The 12016-nt window shown below is 38.9% G+C and overlaps 1 protein-coding gene across 1 annotated transcript; it reads right to left on the reverse strand.

Annotated features, from left to right (window-relative positions):
• Positions 1 to 100: 100 nt before the first annotated feature.
• Positions 101 to 11370, reverse strand: LOC106533451 (caspase recruitment domain-containing protein 11; the record flags this gene model as incomplete). Its single annotated transcript, XM_014029744.1, is given in 16 exon segments — positions 101 to 1008; positions 2597 to 2712; positions 2853 to 2965; positions 4486 to 4644; positions 4737 to 4839; positions 4927 to 4996; positions 5210 to 5450; positions 5756 to 5879; positions 6017 to 6200; positions 8837 to 8957; positions 9035 to 9081; positions 9173 to 9261; positions 9345 to 9382; positions 9454 to 9490; positions 10984 to 11088; positions 11194 to 11370. Coding segments are annotated over 16 exon segments (1932 nt in total), but the record flags the coding sequence as incomplete, so codon positions are not given.
• Positions 11371 to 12016: the final 646 nt, after the last annotated feature.

Below are 12016 nucleotides of genomic sequence, written 5' to 3' on the forward strand. Positions count from 1 at the left end.
CTTGACTTTTTTTCAGCAGCTGACATCACAGCAAAGCAAAGGAAAGCATAACTAGATGTATGCCATATTTTGTTATTAACAATGTACAATAAACAACAAAACAATTACAATATGTTTATTATTATTTCTTTACTAAAAGCTCTTTTTGACAGTTGAATTACACGTTTTGGAGAAATTGTCCTGACTTATCTTGAACAGAAATAACATTTTTTTGTTTCTTTTAATAACACATACGTGGAAGGCACAGTCCATGCAAAATATTAGCTATGTTAAAATTTACATCATTAAAGCTGAAGTCAGGTCAGTTATTTTTGTATTAAAAACTGGCTACAATTGTATGCAAGGCATAAAAAAAAGCTCAAACCTGTCGAACTGTTGTGTAAACTGAAATGCAACCATGACTGCTTACCTGATGCTACTAAAAAACATACATAAAATAAAAGTCACAGTATTTCGATAAATATGAGTAAAGTATTGACATGTACAGAACACAAGTATTTGACAAACTCAACAGAATAAAACTTTAACACTATTAAGTTACCTGAAGAGAAAAGTAATGTTCCTACAAATGCATCTGTACCTGCTTTATGTGGCTCAGATCTGTGTCAGGAATAGCTTTAAATAAAACATTTGTAATACAAAGAATTAAATTGTTGCTGAAATGCATGCACAACGTCCTCATGTGACCTTCTTTAAAATTCTCTGCAAAGATCCTGCTACGGTTTGGGCAACTCTCACACACCATTCAAATAAATTTGAAGGTTTAAATGAAAAAAAAAATTGTGCGCTTATTAGTATTTTTATTGCAACCTATCGAGTTCAACCCAAGCTACTGCCCCCTGCTGGCTGTGGATGGCATCACACAAGGCTTTCAGCAGCTCCTCTGTGCAGCTCCAGGTGCTGGGCTCCAGGGTGTAGTAAAGCATGGGGAGGTTCTCCAGCTGCAGCTCCTCGGCCTGGCACACCTCCTCCATCACACTGTCCTCTCCACACCGAGGAAAAAACTTCCTGTTCCGAAAGGTAGATGGCAGAAACATTGATTTTTTTTTWAAGACTAAATTAAAACATCCTCACTCAAATCAGAAAAAGTTAGAACATAACATTTTGGATTTCTGTTTGTAGTTGTGTCTTTAAAATAAACAAAAAACAAACCAGAAAAAAGCTGCAGGTTTTCATTTTATTCTGAGAAAAAACAGTTGTYGCATTTTTTTTTTCAAACTTAAAAATTGAGTTTTGTGCAATCTCATGCAATATGGACATATTGTGCTCAGAGTTGTGAATCACTCTCAGCTACTACCATATCCAATTATAGCTCAATCTAGCCATTATCGCCATTTTTGTGTTGGCTAATGTCACTTAAATGTGGTGGCCATCTTGAATTGAAATGACTCTGAAATACAATGATTAAATTCAAGTTTACTTTTAAAAATGGGGCATTATGCAACAATGAACATTTACGTGTGAATCTACAAGATTATATCCTGGTGGATAATTTCCATCTTATTGATGTTAAAACACAAGAAAAACAAGGATAAAAAACGAAAACAAAATAACATTACTGAATAGAAATTGCATAAAACAACCATAAAATCCATATATATTTGTACATAATTAGTGGTGACATTTTTGGCTTTCAGAGAAACAGTTTTTAAGATGTTTTTTTAAATGAAATAAGAAATGAAAGTTCCCTTATGTTACTCAAAATGGTATTCCAAGTATGAGAAACAAGACCTGCCCTTGTTCACTCACTGATATTTTTTGAATAAACTGTTGTAATAAAAGTTTAGCCCAGCCATGAACTATTTTATAAACAAAGACAGAATCTTGATATTTTATAATGTTGTCTCAACTTAGTCGTTCACATTTTTGAAGTATCTGGCAATGATTATAAAATCTGGGTTTTTACCCAGCACATTTAATGCTTGTCTATGAACTATTTCAACTAGTTTTGAAATATTTTTGCAAGCGATAACCAACTTGTTATACAATATGTGATATGAGTGGAAATCATGGCATCAAAGTACAACTCAGTGCTTTCTAAAGTTAAATTATTTCTAATAAATCGAAAATCAGACTGATTAAATTTCATTCTTTTCACAATCTGTTTTACTTGTTTAAATCAAAATTGTGAATCCAAGATTACCCCTTTATTTGAAGTTGTACTAACTCTAGTTTTTTTCTTGAATAAAAATACTGGAATCACTGTCAGTATTTATCTCTTTTGAGAAATACTGTATTGGATAAATTAATGGATCCAATCATTAACATTACACATCGACGCTGTCAAGTTTTGGGCTAAAATATGGCTTTTTAAATTGTTTCATTTATTCAAATGTAGGCATTGCAGCCTAAAATGAATAAGGAATGTAACTATTCAAATGAAATCAATTTTAATAAAATAATTTTTAAAATTTCTTTAGTTAAACACCTTTTCTGTACTGTCCAAACCCTTTCAGATTTGGAGGTTTAACGTTGCTTATTTATTCTGAATGCGGATTCTATGGGTGAAGCTGATGAAGCACATTCACGCTGCTTTGACCCAACATGAATTTATAAAAGCACCATTTCGTCAAAAGCAAAAGAAGTTTGCACCCACCTCAGCTTCTTGTGCTTTTTGTTTTTAGGGCGAATGTGGATGACGATGGGGTAAATCCCTTGTCTCAGTAAACCTTCAACGCTGGCCATCCCCAGCTCCAGCAGACAATGCCTGTCCTGATACACAGATAAAGAGAAAGAATGTGTGACATTGCACAGCATTGTTGAGGCCTGCCTTTTTGTCGTGCAGAGAAAAAGAGTATTTTTACAAGAAAACAAAACAAACCACAGAACACGCTGTTTCTTTTTTTTAGTACCTGACTGATGACTTCCTGTATGGACTCCAGCCGTATGCCCAACGACTGCTCTGGACTGCAGGAATCCAACAGAAATACTGTTCTGTCTTGTCTCTCCCCTGCTGGAATGGGCTCTGGAGACGTCAGAGGAACAAAGATAACCATCAGCTGAACTCACCAGCATTTATCCACCACTCAAGGCCCTGTTTACTTGTGAACCATCTCTGGAATTTGCTGTAGTTTCCAGGCCAGGCCACTAGCAGGCGCAGTGACTTTTTTATTTCAACAAGACTACGTATCAAGTTCTACGGATTGTCCGTAAATTTCCAAGGTTTTCCACCATTTTAAATGTAAAAAGCTGTATAGAGAAAACCTTATGGAGATTTTTATTTTATTTTATAAAACTCAGCTTCAAATTCATTTTACATCTCAGCACCTGTAAAGAAATGCTAACTTCGCTCCCTCCTCCACCTCCTCTTTCCACTAGATTGTACCCGCCCCCCTGCAGATGTTGCCAACATATTTCTGAAGGTCAGTAGATAAATGAGGCTGACTTGCTCCTACATGTCTAAAAAACAGCACCCTGCTATCTGCCACTGTTAGTGTTGTTCATCTACTAGACCAGTGGTTCCCAAAGTTGGGGTCGGGACCCACAATGGGGTCCCAAAACATCAAGATGGGGTCCTTAGAAGACTTTCTGAATTATCTGTTAGAAAATAAAAACTAACATTTTTTTTTGCATTTTTTGTTAAAAAAGAGTAAGGTTAGTGTACTTAAAATGGACAAAAATAGCATAATGAATATTGTTATTATGCTCTTATTTTTTTGACATGAAAACAATATTTATGATCCAATTACAGTTGGGGGCTCAGGTCTCTGCTGCTGATATTTTAAGGGTCAGAGGCTGAAAGGTTTGGGAACCACTGTACTAGACCACGTGCAGAAAAACTATCGTCTGCAGCCGTCCATAGTGCACATGCTCAATTTCACGTCTATGCCGTGTTTCTAAAAATATCCACTCCATTCAAAAAGCTTCGGTGTCAGAGAAAACAAGAGCTGTTGTCCTGAAAGTGAACGACCAAAACTCAGCAGAAATGCTACAGTCTCCCTTAAAAACTAAGTTGTGTAAACAGGGCTTTAGACAGCAAGCTTTCTTTGTGTACATATTTTTTGTTATTTTAACAGGAATTACACAACTTGTTAAAGCAGGGAAATTTCTCCCGGATATTTAAAAAAATGGTTGTCTTATGCTCAGCAATAYGCTGTACTAATCCTCGAGACAAACTACTAAASCTCAGTTTTGTCCCACTGATGATTCATGTAATCAAATTTAATTGAATCCCCCAAATGGAAGCTGAATACTTTGAAATCAACGGGTTGTTTTAGTTTAGTCCTCAATTTGGATCCACAATGGTGAGTCATGAACCCGGAAGAGTGCTGAGAAGACAAATGAATTTAATTTATTTAGAGGAAATAAAGTCATAAGATTTCTGTAGAAGGTTCATGAACGGTTTAAGCCCTGTCCTGGTTTAGGGGTCCAGGCTGGGTCCAACTCCCTGTACTGAAAGCAATACATGGTGATGCTTTTTTCATCCAGAATGGCTGGATAAGCATCCTGGACATATTCACTGAAGAGTGTTAGCGTTGTGCTCACCGGGCGGGCAGGTGTTGAACTTCAGTCCAGACTCTGGTGGTTGCAGCAGCCTCTCGATCAGACCTCGAGAAAGAAGAGACGGCGAGAAGATGACCGGCCGCTTTGTCTGAAGCTTCACCGGTTTCACTAAGGTGTATGGGATTAAGTGGTCCTCGTGACCTGTAACGAGGAAATTCCAACATAATCAATAAAAAGTAAATGATTTGTAATAAAAAAAAGAAGCAGCTTGTGTACATGGGGCTGGAACTTACGTTTGCCGAGAGTGTAAAGAACAGTTTGAGAGGAACCAACGCCCCGGAAGCTGGGATCCACTGCTTTGACCAATCGAACGCGGCCAGATGGTTTCTTTGCAAACTACAATAATCCAAACACAATAATTTAACAGTAAGTGTTGAACAATTTTTTTTAATTTGCTAAAATTTAAAAAATAAAGAGTCTCACCATCTTCTTCTTAAAGTCCTTTTGGTCCAGCGACATTCTTCTTAACCTTACAAGCAACAGCTGTTGGGCCCTGAGATTGAAAATGTTGGGATTCAGGTCATTTGCACTGAAACCTGATGTTGCCTCATCTTGTGTTTAACATCAATACATGCTACATACAGGTGCAGTGAGAAGCTTTCATCATGGGCATAAATATCACATTTAATTTGTTGTTTGAGCACAGCTGTAGTGTGAATGTCATTAGAGTGACTGGCGGTCAGATCGAAGGGGTGAATTAGTGTACCTGTTGTAYTTGGGCATGGTTCCTGTCTGCAGAGGCTTGGCGGTGCCCGGGTCTACCAGGGAACAGCGCCAGTGATAGTTCCCATTGTACCGTGTGTCTGTGACGTGTATGATGTCATCACAGGAGACACCCAAAGACGGCGGGTCTCCACGAGGCTCCATGTTGAGATTGACCCGCACATAGAAGGAGTCGGCACCAAAAAACGAAGGCAAAGAAAGCTCTGAGCACAGCTTGGAATATGCTGAAAACAGGACCCAGAAAATACATTTTAGTTATTAGTTCACCCTTTGACCCTTACAATGAGAGGACCCCTTCTGTGAGTGGTCCAAATCTGTCAAAGCTACAACTGGCCCGGTTGTGGTTTAGTTTATGTGTTGCTGGCTCATGCATGAGCAAACTACATCTGGGCCATCAAAGGGCCATTATTCTTTGCAGTAATTGGGCCAAAGGTTAGTGTACTGTGTGGGCCTAAACTGGGCCAAACAATTTTTGCTATGTGGGTTTGATCTTCTGGTTTTAGATTTTGTTGCAACCTTTCAGACTCACCGTCTTGGTTGCTCTGGTGTTTCAGTGCTGAAAGCTCYGTCCACCACTGCAGAGAGAAGTGGGCCACCTCAGCAGTGCACTGATTCAGCATCACACTCCCTCCGCCAAACAGAACCCGCTCCAGCTGAACAGAACGGAGACAAACCTGGACGTTACCTTACAGACTCACATTTTATCAACCGTTCACAGAGCCTGATGTTTTGATGAAGTGTTTATTRTCACAGTCTTCAGTTTGGATTTGTTCAGCWGATGGACACTCACCTCCAGTAGCTCACTGCCCTCAGTTAGTCCACACTGTTCAGCTGGAGAGCCGGGTTTCACGTGGCTGACAAAGATCCCCACTCGATTTCCTCCCACGATGGTGATATCATCAGCTAAACTGGCTCTTCCATGTTTTGGTGAGGTGGGGGGACTTGAAGACAGGGAGCAGAGGGAAGGTGGCTTTCTGAAAGACACAGGAAAAAAAAACATGAAGAAATATGACAAATTTAACGTGGGGTTCTGTAGGGTTTGGAGCAGCAGTCAGACTCAGTAGCTCATCTGGATGACTCAACTCTCAAACATTTCATACCAGTTCATGTGAACATAATTAAAAAAAACCTTTACTCTGACATACATTTTTGATAATACATTTTTTCACATGTAATTTCATGATTATTTATCCTGAAGACTGTGTTTGGTAATACAGTATGTTGCAAAATGAAACTGATGATATTCTTCATCAGAGTTAAGCACAGGACTCAAAGGTTTATTTAAAACAAATTATATTTATGGTTTCACGTGGCTCGAACAACCTTGCAGTTTGGCTTTCTCTTTGAGAGAGTTCAAACAATGATACCGGTAGTTAAATTGCTCCAACAATTCACATAACGTTAGAAATAAACAGTCTTTGCAAACATGTTTTTATAACACTGATAGACATTTAGACTCCAAATCATTGTCTTTGTGGTCTTGAATAACCATATCACTAGTAAACACAACACTTTAGTTTCATTTACAATTTTCAGCTTCTACAAAATATTTTATAGCCATTGAGCATTACGGCAGTCTCGCTGTAATGCTCATTGGCTCTAGTTCATTTACAAAACCCTGCTAGGTCTTTCACCTCCCTATTTAAATCAATTACTACAACGAGAACCCCCCTCAAGGTACAATACTCGTTCCTCCCACCTTATTAGATTGAAAATCTCAAAAACCAAGTCTTCCTTTGGCCTCATGTCTTTCCGCTTTGCTGCAGCAAATGATTGGAACTTCGATCAAAATAAACTGCATCTTGGTACTTTGATTTCTATTCCTGCTTTTAAACACAGACTAAAGGATCTTTTTAAGGAGTCATGTAACTGTTTTAAAGAATGAATGCACTGTTCATTTTATATGTTTTATGTACTGTTTATGTTGTTTCCCTTTCCCCATCTTTCCATTTTTAAGTGTTTTAAGTGTTTTTGTACTCTCAGGTCAACATTGTAAATAAGAAACTGTTCTTAATGTTTTGCCTGTTGAAATAAAGGTTAAAAAATAAATAAAAATTTATATTAAAAAGTGGTATAAAATTAAAAAAAAGTTTCTACAAGTACTCAGTTTTACTTTTACATCAACCAGTTTCTCTGGCCTTTAAGTTGAACACGTTCTATTATCTAACCTGTTTGCTGACCAGGGGTCTGATTTATAAAACTMGCGTACGCACAAAACGAGCCCAGAAACTTGCGTACGCCACTTTTCACGCCAAGGTTGTGATTTATAAAATCCAAACTTGACGTGAAAATGTGCGGTGCCTCACACCAGCTCTGACCCATGCGTACGCTCATTTTGGAGACAGGAAGCTGTGACACAGGTGGTGAAGTGAGGAATTAGTGCCACACTGTGTAATGATCACTGTCAGATATTTAATTTCACTTCATAATCAGACTTTTTAAGATTTTTATTCAACTTTATCATCAGCTTTCTCAACAGTAATATTTATGCTTTTGCTGTGAGCCATGAGGACCTTTGAAATAAAAAAAACTTAAATCTTAAATAAAAGTTCACACATCTCCATCCATCTCCTTCCTCCTCAGWCGACCCTGACCCACAGACCCCTCCCCGACTACAGACATTTCAACAGAACGACAGCAAAAGTCACGCTTTTGGGTACTTGCTGAGTGCGCCCCTCACCAGCTTTGGGTACTTGCTGGGTGCGCCCCTCACCAGCTTTGGGTACTTGCTGGGTGCGCCCCTCACCAGTGTGGATGTTATAAAAAGTTCACTTTTTAAAGTCCGTATTTCTCACGCTCGCAGGGCTGTGGAGATGTGAGGGGGTGAGGAGACTATCAGCTGCAGATAACAGCAGGCAGGAGGATGAGGACGGGGGAGAAGAGTGGTGAACTTATTTCTAACTTTATCTGACTTATTTAATTTTATTGTTTTTATCGTCCTGCAGGCTCTGAGAGAAAATTAATTTGAAGCTGAGTTTTAGATAAAAATCATTTGATTGCTCTAAACGTCTGTAAACCTGCAAAATGAGGGAAAATCTGCATCAATTACAGACGATCTGTTCACGTGAGCAGCTGTCAGTCAGCACCTGTCATCCTCCAGACGCACGACGGAGTGTATCTGAGCCAATCGCTTTTTTTGACATTGATCAGCTGACTGATTTAAATACATCTTAACATTCATGAGGTGCTTTGCATTGACTGTTTATGGTTGAGTGGGGGCGTGTTGAGGGTAGAACCTGAGGAGGGAACTTGTGCGCAAACTCTGAGGAGCAGCTGTGAAGGAAAGGTGTGCAGAAACATGCGTACGCACGGTTTTATAAATCTGACTCTTTTTTTTGTACGCCATTTTCGCCTTTGGCCGTACGTTCACTTTTAGTATGGTTTCCACACAATCCTTTATAAATCTGACCCCAGAGCTGTGTCAGACAAAAATAGTTGTCAGAATAAAACTGCATAAAATTTTGAGTAAAAAAACAAATAATCAAAAATTGAAATCATGTAAAAGTTCATAAATTAGAATTCAGGTAACAGTATGTTTCATATTAACATTTTAACTGTATATTAAAACTTTCAGGGAGATTTTTATTTATTAATTTTTTCAAGGCAGTACCTGGGAATGATGGGATTGGATTGGTTGGTAGAAACACTGGGCAGTTTGACCAGGTCCGGAGGGAAGAGGTGTGAGTGTAAAGAGGTCCAGGAGTCACACAGAGAAGGTTCACTCTGATCATCTGAAAATTCACAATAAAACTGTGCTCCATGAAAACAGACACAAAAATCAAAAGGCATTTATTTGAAAAAAATATACCTAAAATATTGTCGTTCTCATCACTGCCCCAGGGGTCCAAGTCAAACCTTTGTAGACAAAAACAATAAGGATATGAATCGATTCAAACAGATGAGTGTTTTAATTAAAAAAGGGCTTTGTTGTGATTAATAAACTCACTCCACGTTACACCGTCGGTTGATGGAGTTTGCACACGGAGGAAAGGCAAACGTGGAGAGGCGATTTATTTCCTTTTCATCAACTTTTGTCTGAAGGAACATCAGTAAAAACTGAGACACTAATCCTGAGCCACAATTTATGAGTGAGAATTAGCACAAATAATAAACCTCACAGACGAKAGGAGGTTCTCCTCTGAGGTGGAACAGGAGCCTGTGAATCAGAACAGTCAGACTCAGTACAGTCTCCTGCCGAGTWATAAGCCATCAGTGGAGACAACTTACTGCCTGAGTTCTCATGGGTCTGACCTCTAGGTGGCGTCTGTCACACAGAAAACACAAAGTGACCTCACAGCACATCAGAGAGCTTCCACACGTAGAAACACGCTCGTGTTGCATGAGAAGGGATTCCTCTTAAAGAACAACAAGACCCTAATTCTGCTGATGAGCAGATCTGTCATTTTAACTCATGAAGACAGCAAGAAAATAAATGATTCTGTTGGACAGAAACATAAATGCTGCCTTTTATTGTTACAGACAACATAAGCAGATTATGCATCAGATTTTATCATAATCATACAACTGAACGGACAAAAGTACTGCGATCTGTGGAGGCATGGCATCCAATAATGCAAATGATCCTATTATATCCTATTATTCAATAGTACAAGATCTCTGTGCTTGCTTTTAGTTTCCCCCTTTATGTTGATTTTATCATTGTTCACTGACATTTTGTGTGGTTATTGCTGCTTCTTGACCAGGCTGTCATTGTAAATGAGAATTGTTTCTCAACTGACTAACCTGTTAAAGTAAAGGTTTATATAGTCTATGTTGAGAAATGATCGAGTTGCAGTTTTGATCAGACCTTAAAGATAACCATTTGCTCAAAGTCTGAGTTAAGAATGGCTCCCAGCTGTATCCACATCAAGTTTTACCTCAATATCTGTAAAACTGACTGAGTTGAATTAGTTTTTATGTTGGTTAATGTCAATTAGCTGTGATGACAATTTTAAATTCACTCAAAAGGTTAATCAGCTGAAGATGTACTTCCAATGATTATTTCCTGAATGTTTCATAGAATGCATCCAGTGTTTTAGAAGATATTTTGCTAACAGACAGGCAAAGACCGACATGCTGCAAAATGTGGAGCGCTCAGAGTATTTAGTGGGAATCAGGTTCAGCTACTACCACACCAAATCTTTAGATGAATTTCTAAAATAAATTTGCTTGTAGCCATTTTAATTCTGTTTTTTTAGGTCAGTTGGCTGCGGCGATCATGTTGAATCAGGTTGGTTTCAAAAGTTCATCAGCTGAAGACATACAGCCAGTAATTATTGCAAGTTTTATTAAAAGTCATTGAGAATAATGAAATATTTTGGTAACAGACAGACACAAAAACACATAAAAGCAACAACACATTAGTTTGCCTTCACTTTTCTGCAACGAGTGGTAATGATTAAAAACAATCATCACTCAAAAATTATCAAAACCATGTTGGTTATTTTGCCTTTTTGTATTTTGTCTGAAGTAGGGGTGTCCATTCCTGGTCCAGGAGGGTCACTGTATATTTTACTTGTTTCCTCTGCTCCAACATACAGGATTCAGTGACTGAATTAACTCTGCAAGTTTTACAGAAGCCTCTTAATTACCCATTCATTCCAATTAGGCGTGTTGGAGCAGAGAAACAGGTAAAACACGCAGGATTGAGGCTTTGAGGACCGGGATTGGACACCCCACAGTTATAGTCGAGTGCATTTAATTAATGATTGCTGTTGATGAGTTGTATCAGCAGCTGGTGTGAAAAGCAGCACAGACCTTCTTCAGCGTCAGATAGGCGCTGCTGGAGTGAGGGCTCATGTCCAGGTCAAGGGAGCAGCAGGGTCCGAAGCACCGGTCCTCGCTGCAGAGGGACAGGTGGGACTGTGGGACACACACACACACACACAGTTGTGTTAGACGTGTGTGTGTTGGCGGCGAGATGTGGGTGGCAGTGCTGTTGTCCAGAGAAGTCCTGCGTTAACTCACACAGTGCAGACACGCGCTCTGCTGCAGCTGCTCCCGGCTCCTCTCATGCTCTCGCTCCAGCTCTCTCTGCTGCTGCTCCAAGCTGACCTGCAGCTCCGCGATGCGTTTACGCAGACGATTCTTTTCCTGCAGACAGTCGGTGTACTCCAGCTGCAGGCTGTCTCGGCTGCGCAAAGCCTGATGAAAAGATAAAGGCAGAACTAAGAAATAAAGCATTTTCTGCAAAAAAAAAAAAAAAAAATTAAAGCATTTTCTGCAAAAAAAAAAAAAAAAAATACAGCGTGAATCATGAATGATTTTGTTCAAATTAGCTAAAAAATAGTAGCAAGACTAATATAAAGAGCAGAAAGAGACATAAAGACAAAAAGTACATGTAAGAAGAGAGAAAGCAAATAAAAAGACCCAAAAGTACAGAATGCAACACAGATTGAGCAAGAATGCTGAAGTTTTCAAAGAGCAAAAGGATCTTGAGGGATTTGAAAGAATCTCAATTGATTCCAATGAGAAAACTTGAAAAAAAAAAAAAACAAGTAGGCTCTCTGGACGGGTTCTTCTTTACTGAAATATTTCGTCTCTCCTCCATGAGACTTCTTCAACAGAGGCGATTGCTCTAAGACTGCAAGGGAAGCTTAACTTCCCCTAAAATGTAAAAAAAAGATCAAATATATACTGTTGTGCGTTCATGTCATTGACTAAATATGTGCTACAACACACTCAACTTTTGTTCAGAATCAGTTTTTATCATAACGACGCAGCTTTCCTCTCCCTCATTCCCACAGCTTCACAGTGCTTTAAACAGTGTGGATGCTCAGCTTCCACAGAA

The sequence above is a fragment of the Austrofundulus limnaeus genome, unplaced genomic scaffold (assembly GCF_001266775.1).
Source record: "Austrofundulus limnaeus strain Quisiro unplaced genomic scaffold, Austrofundulus_limnaeus-1.0 Scaffold948, whole genome shotgun sequence".
Taxonomy (NCBI): domain Eukaryota; kingdom Metazoa; phylum Chordata; class Actinopteri; order Cyprinodontiformes; family Rivulidae; genus Austrofundulus; species Austrofundulus limnaeus.